Consider the following 22,466-nt stretch of genomic DNA (forward strand, 5'->3'; position numbering starts at 1 on the left):
CACAGACCAGGAGATCTGACAACATTGTATGAATCTCACATAATTTTATTTTCATGGTTTGACCAAAACAGCTACACCTCCTTCCCATCGCAGCACCAGATGATTTTAGTTTTAAACTCAGGCCTGAAAGGATTCGTCAAGGAATACTCGGCCTTTGGATCGCCTTGCTGCTGAAAAGTGCTATATAAATAAATTTCACTTCACTTTATATGAAAGTTAGTTTTTGATTTTAATAACCAAAGAGAAAAAAATGTGTAAAGATACATAATATATATATACATATATGGGATTTGGGATACTAAAAAAGCAGAAATAGAACTCACAAAGGGACTCAGACAGTTTTTCTGTATGTAAAACAACGATAAACCATACCACCCATATGGTTTTGATATTTAAACTTGTTAATTTTCTCATTGCTTTTTCAAAGCAGACATCCATTAATTTAGTGTTTTTATATTTTGGTTAAAAAAAAGGTGAAGATTAATCAGGAAATATTAAAAATATAATTCCTCTGCAGTCCAAAATGCAACAATCAAAGGCTCAATAATAATCTTTTAGAATTGCGTCGCTCAAGATGGCAGCATGTTGGAGCAGCTCTGTTACATTCATTCTGAGATATTGCTTTTGAAAATGTCATTCCTCTTTTTTTCTTGATGTAAATCACTTTTTTGGATCATTATTTCCTCTGGTATCGGATGCTGTGCAGCTGGAAGGATTTTTACTGAAACCTTTTTTACTTTTGGACATTTTGTCATGATGCAACAAGTGTTAAATGTGAAGAACCCTGAAGTCCAGTCATGTCCAGAACCAAGCAGACTGCCCGTAAATCCACCGGAGGTAAAGCTCCCAGGAAGCAGCTCGCCACCAAAGCTGCCAGCAAGAGGCCCGGTACCGTGGTATGAAACCAGAATTATGAGCTACAACAACATTTATTTTAAACTGAAACTGATTAATAAAGTATCTTTGAATTGAATTGAATATCCAACCTAAAATAAACCTCTGGTGGAGCACTAAAGAGACAGACTTTTAGTTTTTAACAAATGACGTCACAACTGAGAGAGAAACTTAACTGGAAACCTTTGAACCAGTTTGTAAATCATTTGAAACTGCTTATATCCCACTATAGGAGATTCTTCACACCTAAAAACAATATTTTCTTCAGTGGTGGAGCGTTATAATTACCTTAAGATGTAACTTGTAGAAAATATGTAACTTGTCCAAAAGAACCTTGTTTGTCTCCCATCCAAACTGTCATTTTAACACTTTTTCTTTATTAAACACCACGCTTCTGTTTTCTTCATTTGTGATTATTTATCACCAATTAGTAAAAAATACACTTTATTTCAATGTTTAACATTTAATAATATAATAATTTTCTTTGTTGCCATTAAGACAAAATAAGTTAAACAAAAACATCTGGGTCTAAGACTAAAAGAACCTGATCCAAACATCTGGAAAAAGAAAATAAATAAGAGAAACAAAAACATCAAATAAAATCAGAGTTAAAATTTATTTTTTTTATCTGGTTTTCAACCAGCCTGAGCAGAAAGTTCTGAGGGACAGCCAGAGTTCAGCTGATGACCCCTGAGAACGGAGGAGAGGCGTTCGGTTGGTGCCCGCTGAGGGCGGAGGAGAGGAGCTGAGTTTGTACCCGCTGAGGGCGGAGGAGAGGAGCTGAGTTTGTACCCGCTGAGGGAGGAGGAGAGGAGCTGAGTTTGTGCCCGCTGAGGGCGGAGGAGAGGAGCTGAGTTTGTACCCCCTGAGGGCGGAGGAGAGGAGCCCGGTTTGTGCCCCCTGATGGTGGAGGAGAGGAGCTCAGTTGGTGGTCACTGAGGGTGGAGGAGAGGAGCTGAGTTGACTCTCACAGATCCTATCAAGCAGAAAACAGGACAGACTTTAGAACAACAAGTTCTGCTCACAGAAAACTGAACCTGAAACTTTAATCTTGGAAAGTTTCTTGTCGGCCTGCAGCTAAAGTGATGAGGCTGTAATGGGAGCAAACCTTGTTAAAATCCAAGCCGTTTTCTGGGTCTGCCATCCTCCTCATCTTCATCTCCTCTGCGTTTTCTTGGCCTTGGGTGTTTTGAGGTAGAGGAGGATGCAGACCCTGACTCTTCCTCTGAGTCGCTCCCTTTTCTGGCCCTCTTCCTGGCTGGATCGTCGTCCTCCTCCCTCTTCCTCTTCCTGTAAATCATTTGAAACTGCTTATATCCCACTATAGGAGATTCTTCACACCTAAAAACAATATTTTCTTCAGTGGTGGAGCGTTATAATTACCTTAAGATGTAACTTGTAGAAAATATGTAACTTGTCCAAAAGAACCTTGTTTGTCTCCCATCCAAACTGTCATTTTAACACTTTTTCTTTATTAAACACCACGCTTCTGTTTTCTTCATTTGTGATTATTTATCACCAATTAGTAAAAAATACACTTTATTTCAATGTTTAACATTTAATAATATAATAATTTTCTTTGTTGCCATTAAGACAAAATAAGTTAAACAAAAACATCTGGGTCTAAGACTAAAAGAACCTGATCCAAACATCTGGAAAAAGAAAATAAATAAGAGAAACAAAAACATCAAATAAAATCAGAGTTAAAATTTATTTTTTTTATCTGGTTTTCAACCAGCCTGAGCAGAAAGTTCTGAGGGACAGCCAGAGTTCAGCTGATGACCCCTGAGAACGGAGGAGAGGCGTTCGGTTGGTGCCCGCTGAGGGCGGAGGAGAGGAGCTGAGTTTGTACCCGCTGAGGGCGGAGGAGAGGAGCTGAGTTTGTACCCGCTGAGGGAGGAGGAGAGGAGCTGAGTTTGTGCCCGCTGAGGGCGGAGGAGAGGAGCTGAGTTTGTACCCCCTGAGGGCGGAGGAGAGGAGCCCGGTTTGTGCCCCCTGATGGTGGAGGAGAGGAGCTCAGTTGGTGGTCACTGAGGGTGGAGGAGAGGAGCTGAGTTGACTCTCACAGATCCTATCAAGCAGAAAACAGGACAGACTTTAGAACAACAAGTTCTGCTCACAGAAAACTGAACCTGAAACTTTAATCTTGGAAAGTTTCTTGTCGGCCTGCAGCTAAAGTGATGAGGCTGTAATGGGAGCAAACCTTGTTAAAATCCAAGCCGTTTTCTGGGTCTGCCATCCTCCTCATCTTCATCTCCTCTGCGTTTTCTTGGCCTTGGGTGTTTTGAGGTAGAGGAGGATGCAGACCCTGACTCTTCCTCTGAGTCGCTCCCTTTTCTGGCCCTCTTCCTGGCTGGATCGTCGTCCTCCTCCCTCTTCCTCTTCCTGGATGTCCCAGGCTGTTGGGCTGGTGGTAGAGCTGGTGCTGGGACATCCTCGTCAGAGCCGCTGTCGCTTTCTGACACGTCGGCCCAGTAGCCTTCATCGTCTTCTTCCTCGTCTGCCCCTGGGAGGACTATTTGGCCCTGAGGTTCTGGGATTATGCCGTCAGGTTGCTCCTCAGGATCCTCAGGTTGAGACTCATGGTCCTCAGCGATGTTGTCGTCATCAGCAGCGTTGTTTTGCAACAGAACATAAAATTCATTTACGACAGCCTCGATTTCCTGTAGAAGTTCTCGTTCTAACATGAACTCTACTAAACCCTCTATTAGTTGGAAGAGGTCATCATAGTCTTCCTGCTCGATTCGTTCTAGGATTTCACGCCGACGCACTGCAGAAACATTTAGAAAATGTAGAGTTACTTGTTTTTGATTAGTACAATTACCACTAACCAACATAACTTTCTCCCCACTATGTAGATATATAATACAGATATTACAATACATGTACAATACTGTGCAAAAGTCTTGAGTCACCCATCTTTTGTCAAACCTTTCAGTCAAGAAGACAAACATTTGTGTAATCTTTAAAACCCCACTTCTTTGAAATTTCTTCAGGTGTTTTGAAGGTCTTTCAAAGTTTTCATTTATATATTTATTCAGTTATTTGGTGGGTTAAGCCACTAAAGTCTGACCTCCGAGTCCAGAGCTTCACATGTGCCACATGTCAACATGTTTTCACGTGTAAAGTGTTTCTGTAAGGGACAGCTCAACATGCTGTCATGGCCCGATATCAAGACTAAGATTACAATAAAGGTTGAAAAGGAAATTAGAGGTGGTTTAAAACAACTTTTGCACAGCACTGCATAGTTATTGTACATGTGTTGTGATATCTGCAGATTTTGTCTCGTTAGCAAAGGTTTTTTCTGTTGTTCTCAGTATTTAACTTGTTCTAGTAAGAAAGCTGTTTAAAGTCAGATGATGGGAGAACCTGCTGCATTAGAAACCAGAAAAAGAAAAAGTCCTTACTGAACACGTCGATGTGAGGGCCGTCTCCTTTATCCATATTCACTGAAAATACAACGACAAACAACAGTTTTAGACTGATTTGATCCTAATTTATTTTACTACAGTAATTATACTACAGAGAGCAGCTGCTTCTAAACTCACCTGAATTAGAAGTTCTTTAGAAGGAAGAGTCCAGGCTGCTTGGAGCGCTGCTCGTGGAAACTCAACAATATTTTTAATGCCTTGCTGCAAACGATCAATAGTGCACAGTTCACTTACAGAGAAATGACTGATCTTGATGCAGTCTGGGTTCAGAATGCTGCCTGGTCGTCATGACGTCTCATTTATGTCATGATGACAGGAACTTCTAGAACCTGACAGCTTTAATCTCTTGTGTTTGGGCGCCTCGGCAACAAAAAAACAAATCAAAACATTCTGAAATCAAATTAAATTAAACTGAAAACTAAATCTGTGACAATAAGTCCCTTCAACCACAAAATATATTATAAAAATGTAATTAAACTATTAGATTATTAAAGTTCAGACTCTATGACTCTATAACTTTAAGAGTCAACCCAATTTAACATGGCCACCACAGTTAATTGACATTTGCTTAAACAAAAATGGTGATAAATCAGAGATTTTTACAGATATTGAAGTATAATTTGTTGTGGTTGTAGCTGGGAGTCATTCACAGCACAGACTCTGAGCATGATGTTTTATGATAATATATGAGATTGTACACAACATTTTTTTACGGTTTGAACAAAAAGCTACAACTTGGTTAATTTTTTATCTGTTTTAAAAAATATTTTTTTTCCAGTTGAGGCAGATAGTTCAACTTAACCAGACCTGACCGTGAGAAAGTACTTCCTGCCTTCATTACAACCAGACTTGATTATTGTAAAGCACTTTATGTTGGGGTCGGTCAGGTCTCCCTTTCACGTTTGCAGCTTGTTCAAAATGCTGCGGCTCAGTTCTTAACAGGAACACGTAGGTTTGAACACATTTCACCAGTTTTGTCCTCCCTTCACTGGCTCCCTGTGGCTCATAGAAATGATTTTAAACTTCTCTTGTTGACTTATAAATCCCTACATGGGCTCCATCCCCATATCTCTCTGACTCACTTCAGCCTTCTGTTCCTTCCCGGGCACTGAGTTCATCTGATCAGCTGCTTTTGGTTCTCCTGAAAACCAGGATGAAGCTCAGAGGAGATCGGGCTTTTTCAGCAGTGGCTCCTAAACTTTAGAACAACCTGCCCTCTGACATTAGACAGGCATCTTCTCTTTCACTTTTTAAATCTCTTTTAAAAACACATCTGTTTTCACTGGCTTTTAATCTAGTTTGAGTTGCTGTTTTTCTGATACTTTTACTAAATTTATGTTCTGTTTGTTGCTTTCTATCTCTGAGTTTTATTTTGTTATTTTATTTGTTTTATGTTATGACAGTTGGTGTAAATTGTGAAGCACTTTGGTCTACTGCTGTTGTTTTTAAATGTGCTATAAAATAAATTTGACACTGATAATCTCATCATCGATGGTCTAAATTTAAAACTCTGGCATTAAAGCTGGTGGGCGATGTTCCTTCCTCCAAGGAATTCTAAGGGCTTCAGGATTCAACACTTTTTTAGTTATCGCTTCCCCTCACAGTTATCTTCCATCCATCCATCCATCTTCTACTGCTTATCTGTGGACGAGTCACGGAGGCAACAGGTCCCAGACATCCCTCTCTTGCTGAAGTTGAGCAACTTGAATTTGCAACTCAAACACAAGCATGTAATCTGTTGTTGTTACACTGGTCGGGCTTGGGGTCGTAGGTTAGATTAGAGGTTTGTCTTTGAGAACGTTTACAAAAGGTTGTGTTTAGGCTGTCCACATGTGAGGGTGGATTTAAGGATATATCTTACTCTGTAACTCAGTTTCAATAGATGCAGTTTAGGCGCTCCTAAATCACTGTTTTTGTCTTTATGTAAGAATAAAACAATAAAAAATCTATTTTCCACAAAACTCTGTTCCTGTGTGTACAGAGCCTCGGTGTGTTTTACTGATATTGTGCTGAACTCTGATGTAGTTGCTGAGAGTCTCACAACACATCCTATATCCCTACCAGCCACTGATCTATTTATATTTCTCTGTCTTTGTGTCACAAAGTTTAGCAGTTGATGTGAAGCTCTATTGGCATTTCTTTTCCCTCTCTCTTTTTATGTCTGCGTTTTTCACACCACTGTTTGTCAGAAAGTACCAGATTTCACTAGATTTAGCAGAAGACAACAACTCATGAAAGCTTTTCTGTCATCTTTAAAATCTCAGAAAGCTCTGACCATCTCAACAATCTCAACTAATTGACTTATTTTCCTGACTTGTGCTCCCCACACACATTTGTGTAGTAACAAAAAGATTGTTGAGAAAGCAGAGACAAGTTAAACAAAGGTAGAGGTTTATTATTAGCTAATATAGTGTTCTTTCAGACTGGTATGTCATTTTTGACAAACAATTGTTTTGTAAGCCTCAAAAAATACATAAAAAACTGGCAGTCATTTGGCTAGCCATTTGCCCAGCCTAGAGGAAGATTTTTGCCTTTTTCTCCATATGCCATTGTTTGTGACTGATGCCAAAGCTGATAAGGTACTAAGTAGTAGCAACTATTAGACGGAACATCACTTCAAAGTTGTCTAGAATAGTACAGATGAGGCTTAAAGGGATAGTTTAAATATCTATAAACTGATATTTTAAATCTATTTATTAAAAAAAAATCAACACAAGGGCGGGTCCACATTAACATATTAAAATACAGAGAAAGAACACTGTTAGCTTGACTAAAGATTATCTCAAAACATTTGCAGTTTGCTATTTACTTTGATTCTGTTGAGGTTTTCTGTCAGTTTTTAATCATTTCAGCAGACAATCAAACTTTAATGTTGACTGAATCAGAATAAACTGAGACAGATGTGGAAAAACTGATCAAAAGAACGTTATTGTTGTTTTGGTTTCTAGTGCTTAAAGTAACAGTGGGTATGTGAGAAATAAGCTGCAAGATCATCGTTTCGCAAAGGTTTTATGTACGTACAGTATCTACACAGATGCACCAAAATGAAGTTTTTCAAAATCCCTAGCTTAAAAAGCATTTGTAATAGGTTATGATATTTTAGTCTTTATATGTTCTAGACCTACTGGTGGTCTCTGAGCTTTATTAATAAATTAAAACTGGTTTTCACCACTACTTTTTGAATGCTCATTTTGATTGAGTGGAGCCCGTGTAAAAGTACACTAAGTCAATGTTTTTTTCATTTTTTTAATAAGACTATTTCTGGTCTATACTTTCAATATTAAAAGAACTAGATGAAAATGAAAATAAATATTAGAAAAAAAACATTGAAAAACTATTGATGAATGAATAACGTTCAAAAAACAATTTTTTGTGCATACTCTGTTTCCACAGCTTATAGTGACCTAAAAAGAATAAATTTAAATATCAAGCAGTATCAATCTCCTGTAAAAACAAGCATTGGGAAGCTTTTTTTCAGGATTAAATTAAGGAAACAAATTGTAGCATGGTAGAGCAGCAGTTAGCACTGTCACCTCAGAGCAAGAAAGTCTCAAGTTTAAATCTCAGTTGGGACCGATCTGTGTGCAGATGGCATGTTTATTGTAAACATGGCTGGGTTTTCTCCAGGTGCTCTCCTTTATACACCTGGTAAATGCATGTTAGGAGATTCTAAATTGATCATAGGTATATAAGTTTACCTGCATGATGGTTTGTTTCATATTGTTGATCCTGTGATAAACTGGTGATTTGTCCAGGGTGTATCCCAGCAATCACCTGTTTACTGCTCGGTTATGCAGCAACTCCTAAATCCTGAATAGGATTAAGTGGATACAGAAAATGAATGCATGGATGGAAGCTGGTCGTTTTATCTCATTTTCTATCTTCTACTTGTTTTGCCTGTAATTGGGTCCTTTGCACGGCCACACCAGTGAAAATATGCCCTATAAATCACTAAAAAAATGCAGCACCAGAACTGCTGAAATTTATCCACATTAGTAATTGATAGAGTAGTGAGCAAATTGCTCCTTTCATTACACAGCAGGGACAACAGTTTACGTTTGTATACAAAAGGAGTTCCTCAATAAGTCCATCTTTTGGATATTAAATGAATAAACATTCAATACCACAGTTTTTTCATGCAACAGATTTTCTAGAAGATAATGCACACAGTTACAATAGCTGGCAGTAGTTTTGCTTGTCTAACACAGGTACAGAAAAATGAAGATAATACAATTTCTATCAGCTCTTTCAACAGCATTTTTTATTTGCTGTTGTTGGTTTAATCGACCCTGCCATAATGTGTTTCTTTTTTATTTTAAATATTGCTTTTATGTGTTTTTTTGAAGCTTTTGATGGGCAGAATCCCTTGGAAATAAGGAGCAGATGAAGTCCAGCTGATAGTGGTGACAAAATGCACTGTTTTTCATCTTATTTTTGTTCATTACATTTTGCTCTTGCTGTTTTAGGTCCCAATTCTAGTATTACATTGCTTTTCCTCAAAAGCATGCTGCGGTGGATCAAATATCAGCCCCATCCTGAGTTGTGTCACCCGCTATCCCACTGTTCATCTGAGCTGAATGTGATTTCAATCAGAATTCAAGCTGGAGCTTGAATTCCCATTTATCACCACAAAACGACTACTGGCATAGCTAATCTTTTATTTTCCATCTCTGTTGTGTGTGTTTCTGTGTGCAAAGTGTTGATATACCACAATGTTTTGAAAGAAAGCACAAGCAAATGTGATTGTTTTGTACTAGGATAATTTTACATGGCTGACTCAAAAATGTGCCTCTGAGAGTTTATTTCTCAGAATCCTTTATCTTTATTGTTCAATCTAACAACAAAGTTTATTTTTTAAATAAATGGAAACATATTTGAAACCTCAAAATCCTATGTTTAAATTCAGTGTTTGCACTTTCTTTCTGTTGCTCTATAGTTGTGCTTAATGCTCCAGACTAATGTTTGTCTACCTGTCTTGTGCTTCTATGGAGTATCTCAATACTCCATAGAAGCATAGACAGTATTGAGTATTGAGAGGAAACAGCGTCCATAGGCTGGTCCCAATCCAAGTTTTAGATCCTGCCCCCTCCACATAAATTAATGTGACTTTGGACTTATTAAAAATACACACATTTCAGATAATGTTTTTTAGGTGTCAACTTCTTGTTGACTTATGAAGTTCTTGAGATAGTTACAGGAGATTGTTCCAACCGCTGAGATATTTTATAACTAGAGGCAGGAATGGAAACTAGAAGTTGAAACTACAATAGACAAGTGCCTCCTAGTGGCTGGCTACAAGACATATTTTAAGTCCTGCTCCTTCATGTAAACAAATGTGACTAAAGAATAAAAATACACTTCAGACAAATTGTTTCAGACATTGTTTTTTTTTTTTTTATTCCTGCAGCTCAAACCTTGTATGCTCAAATATGCAGTTTCAATTAGATATTTAAAGTTTTAAAAAGTGTCATGTTACTGCGTGATTGACAAAATGACAACCTTTTAGACCAGGGTTGTCCAATCCTGGTCCTGGAGGGCCACTATCCTGCATGTTTTAGTTGTTTCCCTGCTCTTTAGCCGGCTTTAAGGTTCCACAGAGGGCTGTTAATCACTTAGTCATTCATATCTGCTGCGTCAAAGCAGAGAAGCAACTAAAACGTGCAGGATAGAGGCCCTCCAGGACCTGGATTGGACAAATCCAAAAGAGGTAAAAAAAAAAAACTAAAAAAAACACTGAACTTCTGTTCTGTAGCTGAAGGTGTTTTACTTTGTTTGACTCTCACCACCTATTGGAACACAAACTGTCTGTCATCAGAACTCTACATCACTGGGATGAACATGTTCCCACGAATACAGTAGGGAAGGAAAAGGAATAGAAACATATCAAAAAACCTCTCCAAACATGTCATCCTAACTGGGCTTTTGTCAAGTCAGCAAAGGAATCTAGAAAACACACCACAGAACAGAACAGGGATCAAAAACAAACAAAATCATTGTCATCCCTTACGTTGCTGGAGTATCTGAGAAAATCTGAAGGATTTTCTCCAAACAGAACATCCGAGGGCATTTCAAATCTAACAGGGACTCTCAGACAGAGGCTGGTCTATCTTTTTGTCCTCAGGATAGACCTGCCCCTGTGTTTTGTCCCAAGGATAAAACACCCCAAATGAATATTGTTACACTTGGAGGAAAAAGGGGGAAGCTTGCACCATCCTAACTTTGAAGTATGGAGGTGGCAGCATCATGTTGTGTGGGTGTTTTGCTGCTGGAGGGACTGGTGAACATCAACAAATACATGTCATCATGAGGAAATAACATTTTAGGGAAATATTGAAGCAGTATCTCCAGACATTCGCCAGAAAGTTAAAGCTTGGCCACAAATGTGTCTCCAAATGAACAATGACCCTCTGCGAACTGAGCATGTAGCAGGAATGCATTGTTTTACTTATATTGAGATTTTGACCCATGTAAAAGGATTTTTAAAACACACCGGCATATATGGTAAAATACTGAATAGTGTTACAGTAGCTAAAATGGTCTGCACCAATAAAAGTGCAAAACACACAGTTTGAGCAAGTTTTCTACCCTGGTTTTTACATTTTTTTTTCCCGAATTCATTTTAGTTTATATTTTTGACAAAATTTCACAGAGTATTTTTTTATGTTATCATAATTCAAATATAAAGAAAGCCTAAAAGTTATACTCAAACAAGGTTTTATTTAAGATAAATGTATAAAATCGCAGTATGTTTGGAGAATTTTACTAAATGTCTTTTGTTAACATTTTTCCAATGTGATTAGCTATGGTATCTATGTCAAAAACATATATTCAGACTGATGTTTTTATTTTTACATACACTATGTACATGAGAGGACATTTCATCTGTAGACTAAGAGGAACTCTGAAACTGTTTTCTCTGTATTATTTACTTTAGGAGCCAGTGGAGAATAGGGAGATGAAGACCTTATCTCTTCTTGTCCTTCTCCTCCTTGTTACATTGGGAGCCTGTGATGATGTCAAGTACATCTCCAAGAGAAATTCAGGTAGGATAAAGAACTTTTGTGTATTTATGCTTACCTTTTAGTTTTCCCAAAATTGAGCTTTTCTTTTGTCGAAAATCCTCAGGCTATTTTTTTTTAAGTTTTAGATTTCATTCCTTTGGATCACTGATATTCTATTTGTTTAATTGCCTTTTTTTTAAACCCCTCAATGATTTTTCAGTGTTTGTCATGCTATCCTCATTTTACTCAGCCTCGCTCGTATTCTTCATTCCTCTGTCAAAGCCATGCTACGTGTTTTTTTTCCTCAGTAATTTTCTCTGCTCTTGTGCTTTCTGATGATTTGAAATCTCTTGACTCAACGCAGTGGTTTGTACTACTTCTTTGCTCTATCCAGCTCTGTTTTCTCTGCAATCACCACTTCTTCTGTTCTCAGATAACACTCCTCTCCAAACTCTATCTCCGGGTTCTGTGTATCTGCCTCTCGTTTTCTGCTGAGGGTGTGTAATGATCAGCCTGTCTGAGTGCCGCTGTTATTGTTGCTGCCGATGTGCTCGTTTGTGTATCTGCAGGCCAGCTGATGACAGATCTGCTGATGATCTTTTATTTATAATCGATTTGTTGTGTCTCGCTGATTGGTTTGATGTGGAGAGTGTGATTGGGCTATTGACGTATGGCACGCAGTGTCAAGGCGTTGTATTACACTCAATGGGAAATTAGGAATGTGGACAATGAGGTGTACTTTGCTGCTGGTTTTGCACAGAAAATAGAAAATGCTGTTTTTCAGTTAGGGGTTCAGTTATCAAGAATAGTCCTTTAATTCTCTTGCATTCCTGAAAACAATAAAACCTGAAAATTACATAGATTTTTTCTTAGTAAAACTAAAATAAATAAATAATGCATTTAGGCCAGCTGAAACATGCCGGCCTCAGTGCTGCTGCACAGACTTTCTTTTTAGTGTGTTTGGTGGAGAGTGTCCTGACACTTTCCATTACAGTCTGGTATGGAAATTGCTCTCAGGTTGACAAGAAGGAGCTGCAAAGAGTCATTAGATCAGCTCAAATCATGACCAACAGCAACCTCTCTTCACTAGAGGACATTTATACTGACAGATGCAGAACCAGAGCAAAGAACATAATGATGGACCCCACCCACCCTCAGGCAGAAGACCCAGAGAACAAGGCTGAAGAACAGCTCCTTCAGCGGGTCCGTGAACTCAGTCCCTTAAGCTTCCCTCTGGATTTTGTTGTTATGAATGGAACTTTAGGTTATTTATTTGTTCTTTACTTATTTTAGACTGGTCTGAGGAACCATTTTATTCTCCTGCATCTCAGATGTGATAAATGACAATGAAATATTATTCAAAATCATGGTAATTAACTCCACCAATCCACTCAGAACAAATTTCAGCTATATTGTTATTTAGTCCTACCTCTATCCTTTTTTAAAACTTTAAATTGGAGCATAGGCCCAACTGAATAGAAGTTAAAGTGTGTATTTTGACAATGTAATGTTAATTGCATGAAATTTTATATTTTTAGCAACATTTGAATAAGAATTTGTTCACAGATGTTTTTTCTTTTTTTGTCAATCATGTCTGAATCACATTGGATTAGAACCCAATGCAACAGTTCTGATCCTTTAAAGCACAGGTGTCAAACTCCATTCCTCGGGGGTCACTGTCCTGCATGTTTTAGATGTGTTCTTGCTTTAAAACACCTGGTTTAAATGGATGACTTGTTGCCATGCTCCTGGAGAACTTGATGATTTGGTGAGGAGCTAACCAAACCATTTGAATCAGGTGTGCTGAGCAGAAAAACCTAAAACCTCCAGGACAGCGGCCCTCGAGGCCTGGAGTTTGACACCCCTGAGGGTCTGTGGAAAGGTTATGAACAATTAATATCCCACCTCTTGTACATAGCTCTTTGAACAACCTCAGTTTGGAGAAACAGAGTCTCTGACTGGACTGACGAGAGCTAAAGGCTAAACTGAATAAGTCCAACAACAAGTGTGGCTTGTTGCTGCCAAACAACTGTAAAACAACTTTAATCTTCAAATTTCCATAGCAGTTATGATGCAGCTTAGCTTGTCAATTCCTTTGGAACTCAATGTTTTCTTGCAAAAGTTAGAAATTTATAATTCTCTAGAATGAAATGGTGATGGCTATGAATTGTAGGCCAATTCCTTTTGAGCTCATGCATAAATTTTCAAACATATACAGTAAATATAAAAAGAGAAGATAGTCTGTTTTGTGAAACGTTGTCTGCTTAGGAAACCTTACAAAATGGTTGCTTCTCTTAAGCACCATTCTTCTACCTCCTGCTAATTACACATTATGTCGCTGTTTTCAATATCTCCTTTGTTACAGCTTAAAAAAAGACTCAACTGCTGAGAACAGAAAACCTTTTTAATGAAGATTTGGATTGCACATTGCATGTTTCTGTGGATGGGTGTTTGTAAAGATCTTTATATTTATTGTTTTTGACATTTACAGAGACCCTCTTGCATGTATTCCCAACTCTTTCACCCAAACATATTCCTGAACACATAATTTTACAAGGACACAATCCCTGGATCCTAAACTCCTCAGTGTGTTACACACATACATATGCTATATATATAATCATATTATTATACCATATTATAGTTTGTCAGAAATTAAACATTATTGTTCAAACAGTCTCGTTTCCCCAATTGTAACATTATATTTTTATGTTTCTATACTAAATGTTTTACATTACAATAAATGTCATTCTAAAACAGTATATTTTACAGGGTAACATATTGTTTGAACTCTTAAAAGTATCATGTTATGATGTGATAAGTGTATATTAGCGTGAAACTAATTTGTTATAAATAATACAATTTAGGAGCAAAAAATATGTTGTAGCTTGAAACATATATTGTTTGAACAATGACACTGTTTGCTATTTTTAATTTTATTGTAGTGGCAGCAATATGCTTTCATAGGTCAGTGGGATTTAGACCAATGTCCAGTACAACATACACAAAGATTTCTAGATAATACAAAGTATTTGTTACCATGGATATGCATAACCTTGCACTTGATGTAACTTATAAAATGTTTGTTTTTGAAAGTGATGTGCTCAAATGACTTGAATATTACAAACACATAAGATGTTACTAAATTAAGCGTAAATGACACAGAATTGTCACACTATGGACACATATAAGATACTGGAATTGGATACTTTTCAAAAAAAGCTGTATCTACACGTTTGCCTTGTGTGTGAAGTTTCCAAAGATGACTCGTTGTAAAGTGATGCTCTGTGTGGAGACAAAAAAAAGAAAAAGAACTTTCACAAAACGCAAGCGTATCCAGGATGTGGCAAAACTTCCAGGTTACATAGACACAAAGTGAAAAAAAGTAATTAATTGCCTCACTCTTTGCCGATTCCTGTATTTTATTATTTTTTTTTTTTTGTCTTTTCTCACCTCTTTCATCCTTTCTGCTTGTCTGTGTTTCTGGCAGACTCCCTCTGCATTGTGCTCGCTGTGTGTGGGTGAGCTGGTGGGAGTTTTTGTTTGCTATTTGCTACGAGCGTCTGTGTGTGTGAGCGTACCTGCATGTGTGAACTGTCCGCTTCTTGTCCAGTTGAAATGTGACTGTGTGTGCGTGCGCTTGTGTGTGTGTGTGTTGTTTTCCGATTCTGAGTATCCAGGTTTCAAGAGTATTTCGGTGTAAACTACAGTGTTAGCTCTCGGGATATGTGCTCTCTGTGTGTGTGTGGGAGAGGTGTGTACGCTGCAATTATGTGATCAGAGCAGAGCCAAGCGGACATTTATGTGGGCGAGCCAAAGATAGGCTGTTAGATCTGTTCTCTCTTGCTTGTATGTATGTGTGTGTGTATGTGGATGTATCTGGACACCATATGGATAGGAACTACCATTTGCTCGTGCCAGTCTCCCCACTGCGCTGCGTTGCTTTGATGCAGCACCTGCTGCAGCAAAAGCAAAATTGTGATAGGACGTGGCAGAGAGCGGGGTGGTGATGTCTGATCCAATACTTTGAAGTGATATATGGACAGATCGAGACAATCAGCAGATCATATATGTGTACAACAGGAAAAGAAACAAAACAATTAAAGTATAAAAACGGAAGTCTGTCTGACCTTTTGTTGGAAACTCCTCACGTTTATCCACTCACAAGTCAAACAGCTTCATGTGACAGCAGCTCTTAAGCTGCCCTGGTTCAGTTCTGGCTTGGGGAGCATGTTTAATATTTGATGACAAGTGCATAAAAATAAAAAGTAAAAAATATGTTTTCTACACATAGTTTTTTCTCACTGAGATTGCACCTATATGATTGCAGACATTCATTTATACTTTTATACAAGGGGCATAATTTAGAAAGCATTAAATAAACTGCAAAGATACTACAGCAATAAAAGGATATTACAGCCATTTTAAAGTGGTGTTCTGTGTACGAGTTATTATCAATGACTTAACTTTTTTTAGATAGGTCTTTGAACAATCTCAGTTAGGAGAAATAAAGTTTAATTTTGTATTGACAAGCTAACAACTAGTGGATTGCTGCCATCTGAAACAACTTCAGTTTGAAAGAACCTCCCCCCCCCACACACTATTTTACTCACCTTTACATCCCTATCAGTTTTGCATTACATGGTTATTTATATGGAATTTTGTGGTTATTTGACAGTACCAATGACAGCAACAACAGTGAACAGAAGCACTTCAGTGCAGCTCGGTGTAAATTCTAACAGAATTTCAAGACATTTCTGACAAAATATTCATGTAATGAAAAAGTGACAAAGGTGTTGAGTTTACATAATAAAGTTTGCATCAACTGCTACGAAATGCTTGAGACTGGAGTTAATTAAAAATGGCAACATTTTGTTTTGGGCGTCCACTTCTCCTTGTCTCCTGTGTTTTATCTACTAAATGCTACCCCAAGTAATTTGAATGCACTTTCTAAATCTTTGTTTACCATTCTTCGATTCCTTGCTAAGAAATGCATCTTACTACGATGGTCTTCATCATGTGTCCCTACTGTGATTATGTGGATCACACAGATATCCACCATCCTCCCTCTGGAGAAACTGACTCATGATCTCAACCACAAATCTGACACATTTTTGAAACTTTGGGGTCCTCTTGAATCTTTTCTACTTAAGTGTTTTAGTATTTTATTTTATCTTTTTTCTCCTCTTTTGTCGGCTGTGAGGCAACGTGGAATGGCAGAATAAGCTAACAATTTATCTTATTCTTGTGGAATTTTTTTTGTTGTAGTTTTGTTTTTTGTGGTATTTTTTTTCTCTCTCTTTTATGTTGATGTGGGAGGCAGCACAGGTTTCTTTTTTATTCTTTGTATTGTAAATTGATCTAAAACTAATAAAAATAATAATAAAAAAATGGCAACATTTTCTTTGTAAGTAAATATGCTCAGATTGTTTTCACAGGCTAATATTGGCTAGTCTGATACATGTTTTTCAAAGCGACCTCAGTCTGAATGGTCATATTGCATTTCATCCGATTTTTACATCACTGAAGTAGGGGTACATGGATCAACCCAAAGATTGATATTATTACCAATGTCATGCAATTTAAAGCTCAGAACTCCACACATCTTTAGCTACAGAATAAAAGTCCAGTTGCTTTTCTTTCTATTTTTTGGATTTGCCATGTTCCTGGATGACTGAGAGTCTACACCAACATATGATGCCAACTTTGGTGTCGGACCGTATTGATGCTAGCATGATGGGATCGATACTTGAATTTGTTTTTTACTTTCAGCATGCCGCTCTTGTTGCAGAAGAGCAATTCTGCACTGTAGTAGGTGGCAGCAAGATCAAATGTAAACACTGATCAAAACAAGCATGACAGATAATAATTTTGTTGGCTCCGAATGCACAACAACTTCAGAACTGATATTTGTAACATCTTTTTACTTCTGTAAACACAGAGGACTCGTGACGTCACGTCACTTCAGGGCTGAAGACTGTTCACACTGTCGTCTGATGGTGGTCACATTTAACTAATTATGTCAAAAACCATGCCAAAAAAATGGATCTGAGCAAAAAAATCAGAATTGAGCATTAAGACCTGCCTTAGAAATGCCTCCTTCCTGACGTGAGATGTAGTTCTTGCAGTTTTTGAGGACTTCCTCCACACCTCATCCATTTAGACCAAGAACTCGCTTTTAGATGAAATTTTTCTCTCTTTACCTGTTGTGTTTGTGGTGGAGAGCCACATTTAGATTGTAACCACCAGGACAACTGCAATCTGGGATTTAAAAAAAGGGCACAAATTACTCACACCTGCTAAACCTAATGGGGATAGTTGCACCCTCATGTTATTAGCTGTGCTCTGTGAATCAGATGGTGAGACAGCATAAATAGTGAGGGTAATGATGTGGACTGTTTGATGCTAAAAGTTGACCCTGTCCGTTCTTAGGTAGGTAGGTAGGTACATTTATTTATATAGCACTTTTCAGCACAAGGCGACTCAAAGTGCTTAGTGATTGTATTGTGATTGTAAGGATCTAATATATTGAAATGAGTTTAGAAACTTATTTTAAGTCTTGTTTTATTGTATTGTTAGGCTTTGTTAACTCTAAAGCTCTCTTAGCTACATTTCTTTTGTTAATCAGAAAAATCTGAACGTTCACTACATTTTATTCACATATCTAACATTCAGCAATAGTGATGTATAAAGTCTACCAAGCCATTCATTTCTTAGGCTCTATGCTTTTGTTGTTTTTTTCCATCTAGACAAAGGTTTGTCCTCACATACATGTACTGGGATGGAATTCTTCAGTCTTTACACACAAGTCAAAGTGAATTATAAAAGAAAAACTGCAATATAACTAACAGCATTGAAGTAACTTTTTTTTACACATACAGAGTTGTTTTTTCTGATTACTGCCCCTTATTAAAAGTGCTAATGAGATCAAAAGTCGCTACACAAACATGCAAGTGTTGGAGACACTACATGGAAGTACTACTGTCACATTTGCACACACATACATTCAGGCAGAATGCATGGTTTTGAACTTTTTTGTGTGCTGTTTCCATGTGTACAGTCAGACAGCACTGACAAACACAGCGTGACATGTCCACATACATGTTCAACACACCATATGTCCCACTGTGTTAACTGTAACACTTGGATTTGACAAGTCGGAGTCAGATTGTTAATCCTTCTCCTTGTACCCGTCTCTCTTGGTCACAGTCACTGTCAGATCTTAAAGACTTGTCAGCTAAACCAAAAACAGTTGATGAAGCCAGATTGGGAGCAAAAACATAATAGCCACTTTTCTAGATCAAGGTCTGATTCAACAAAAAAGAGACAAATACACAAAGTCCACTTTATGCAAGCAATTTTTTTATCAGTAAAAAAAAGAAATATATTTTATTTTGCATGTATGTGTTTGTACACCTAGTTTTTGTTACCTTTTTAGGACTTCTTTAGAGTAATCACTTTTCTTGTCAGAAGGAAATTAAAGCATTTTTGGCTCAGGGCTAAGGTCTGAACTGAGTTTAGGTTAGGTTGAGGCATATACTAAATGTATGTGTGTGTGTGTGTGTGTGTGGCAGGGAGGGGGTCATGACTTACTTAGGAGCATAACACATCTGTGTTATGCAGTAACAATGATACATGTTTGTGAGCTCACCAGTTTTAAATCAGACAGTCCCTCTCACGGTCCATCTTTACCTGTGCACTGCAGCAGGTTTTTGCATTTAAAAGCATGTGAAGTTGAGCAGATTTGAACTTCTGATGCAGAAACGTTTCTCAGAGGAAAAATGTTGACACGTAGGTTTTTATGCTTCACTGCCATCAACTTTTCTGCACAATGAACATACATTCCAGACTGTAAAACAATTACTTTGCTAAAAATTTCTTCATTAGGACTAAAAACAAGCACAAAAGTGGAAACTGAAAGGAAATGCAAAGCTTTTCCACACAGTTGATTTGAAATGATTAGGCAGGTCTTCAAGCTCTTGGATATTCTGAACCAGCTATTCTTGTTTTGCTTTAGTGTAGAGTGCATCAAATAATCAGTGGTTTCCATATTTTCCAGCTTTCAACTTGGGACTTGGGACCCAAACTATTGCTGGTCTAAGTGAACTACGATCATTGCTGATAAGTCATTTAACCAAGATTTGACTAATTTAGTAACTTTCTGTAGTATCTTTTGTATCTTTCTCTGCTCATTTTCTAACATGGCGGGTAGCAAAAGGTAATAGAAAAAATACTTGTTCTTTTCTAGATAAGACTGGTGATAGAGGGTGACTAATGTATTCTTTGTTTCATTGCACACACTCTGACATCTATACCTTGATAGTTCGGTATCAACACATGTTCAATTAGACCCCTATTAAATGACATGGGTATTAAGTCGCACCTAAATCACTGTTCAGTAAAACAAGAAAAAAAAGCCTATATATATACACACACACACACACACACACACACACACACACACACACACACACATAGCTTGCTCTATTTTTTCCATGTGGGCGGTTCCACTTCACTTGCAGCTCAGGTCCTCTACCAGAGGCCTGGGGCCTCGAGGGTTCTGTGCAAGATAAGATACAGCTAAGGAACAGCTAAGATAATGATCTTAGCTGTTCCTAAGATCAGTATCTCCTCTGGACAGAGATCTCTGAAATTGTTCCTGGGATCTGTTAGAACCACTCTTCCAGTTTGGGGGTCACAGCACTCCATTGACCACTGGTACCACTGATGCCTTGACTCTCCACAGCTTATCTATTTCCTATTTCAGCCCTTGGTATTTCTCCAACTTCTTGTTCTCCTTCTTCCTGATGTTACAGTCTCTTGGAATTGCTACATCTATCACTGCTGCTTTCTTCTGTATCTTATCTATCACCACAATGTCCGGTTGGTTAGCCATCACCTGTTTGTCAGTCTGGATCTGGAAGTCCCACAGTATCTTAGCCCTGCCATTCTCCACCATCTTAGGAGGAGTCTCCCACTTTGATTATGAGACTTCCAGTCCATACTCTGTACAGATGTTCCTGTACACTATTCCACCCACTTGGGTATGGCCTTCCATCTGCGCTTTTGCCTTTTATATGTACAGCTCTTGATTCTTGATCACAGAACCCACAAAACTTTTACACACAGCTGATTTCAAACAAACAGGTAGGTCTTTAAGTCCCAGCATTTTATTATAATGAGCTATTCTTGGTTTGCTTTATTCTATAGTGCTTCAGATAGCAGGTTCCTCTTCAGTGTGGAAAATAAGTTATATTTTAGGAAAACTAGTGAAAAAGTAATTATCCATGGTACCAAATATCTACACTGCCTCAGTTTGATGTGTCTAAACTTGTGTTTAATATCTGACTTTAGTTGACAGTTAAACAAAAAGAAGAATCAAATTTAAAAAGAAGTAAAGTGTCTACAAAGAGCCACCACATTATATCTAGATCAAGTTGACATCGTCTGGCTCTTAATGCCAGATCTCAGAGGAAGTGAGCAGCTCCTGTTCATTCCTGCTGCTCATTAGTCTTAGAGAGTGAGCTGGCAGCACGGCTATAATGTCATTTCTTTTCTTTTAATCACGCCAATATGTGTGAAGCTAGGGAAGGAGTCTGCAAACCCACCAAAAATGAAGATTTTCTAAACTTAATCTTCCACTCTTAATGTAAAAATTCTTAATTATTCATTATTTTAGACCCTGACAATGTAATGACTTCAGCTAATTTTTAAATATTTACATATTTTCAAGTCTTTGACCAGAAAATATAAATTAACTGAAAAAAGTAACTGACTTAGGTGTAATTTACTGTAAACTTTATGTGAAGGTATGTGACTTACCTCCATCAAAGTGTACAAGCAAACCAGAGGTGTTTTTTTCACTCTCTTCAGCTGTTGTAAAATAATAAGAGTGAATAAATACTATTTTGCTTTAGCTATTTTTACTTTTTTTGCTGTTCTTTCTCTAAAATGGTGAAATAATCATTTTTATTTGAGCCTGAAGCAGGTAAGCCACAGAAAGCAGTAGCAATTTACATTCAGGAATAAATTAAGTTGCCTCCCCAGAACAGAATGCTGATCATATGTTTTTGCAATTTTTATTACACTGTTGGTTTTTCATTGACTGAATTCTCTTTATTGCTGACAGGTAGATTTTAGTCCAGATGTCATGTGGCGCTTTTCCAGCACATAACCAGTCTCAAACAATCCATGTTGTGATTTTTTTCTAATCACCAAGACAAGAAATGATTACTTGTATGTCACAATCTTTATTTACATATTGATAATATCAGCTATCTTTCTGATACATTCAGCCGTTAACAGGCACCTTATCTTGCTTTCCCTAATGTGTTGCTACACTAAGGATGGACATTTTAAGCAGTAATATGATTTAAATTTCTTGGTAAAAATTTGATTATTATTCAAGTTATAACCACTCACATTTTCATGTTGATTTAGCCCTTTACTCATGCAATGATAGTTAATACAGTATAACAGCATAACAACAGAATTTCTTGTGTTGCCAAAAATAGAAGAACTGAGCTGAACTAAAGCCAGGTTCTCACTAAGCTGCAAGTGTTGGTGACGGCGGTGGATCAGGAGGTAGGGGTTCATCCTGTAATCCATAGGTAGCTGATTCAAGCTCCCTCTCTGCCTGCCTTTGCCGTTGTGTCCTTGTGCAAGATACTTCACCTGCCTTGCCTACTGGTGGTGGACAGAGGCCTCGGTGGCACTGGTGTAATGGAAGCTTCATTTCTGTCTGTCTGCCGCAGAGCAGCTGTGGCTACAGAGTATCTTACCACCATCAGTGTGGGAACGTATGGATTTATGGATGAATGACTGATTGTAGTGTGAAGCGCTTTGGAGTCATCAGACTTGATAAAGCGCTATACGAGTTCAGTCCATTTACCATTTTACCATTTAGTTGGTTGAACAGCATTCACGAGGGAGTCTCAAAAATGTCTCCAACTGAATGTTGGGGCTATCAGTTTCGTTGCATAGGTCGCAGAGGTTTTGTTGCTTGAATTTTGAACATTTAAAATTAAAAATTGTGCAACAATTGCCCTGGGCATCTGAAGTCCCAATTTAGTTTCCGTAATTCTAGAGCTGCTCAGTATTTTGACACATGCATGCGAGCTTTGTCCCTATCCATTTTGTT

General features: G+C 37.8%; 1 protein-coding gene across 4 annotated transcripts in view; it reads left to right on the top strand.

Annotated features, from left to right (window-relative positions):
- Positions 1 to 22,466, top strand: part of il1rapl2 (interleukin 1 receptor accessory protein-like 2) — a 562,673-nt gene that overhangs the window by 87,190 nt on the left and 453,017 nt on the right. For all 4 annotated transcript variants that reach the window (XM_025007400.1, XM_025007402.1, XM_025007401.1 and 1 more), the window contains exon 2: positions 11,260 to 11,368. In XM_025007400.1, the coding sequence (XP_024863168.1) occupies positions 11,281 to 11,368 (88 nt within the window). In that variant the 5' untranslated portion in view covers positions 11,260 to 11,280. The remainder of the gene's footprint in view (positions 1 to 11,259; positions 11,369 to 22,466) is intronic.

The sequence above is a fragment of the Kryptolebias marmoratus genome, linkage group LG9 (genome assembly GCF_001649575.2).
Source record: "Kryptolebias marmoratus isolate JLee-2015 linkage group LG9, ASM164957v2, whole genome shotgun sequence".
Lineage (NCBI taxonomy): Eukaryota > Metazoa > Chordata > Actinopteri > Cyprinodontiformes > Rivulidae > Kryptolebias > Kryptolebias marmoratus.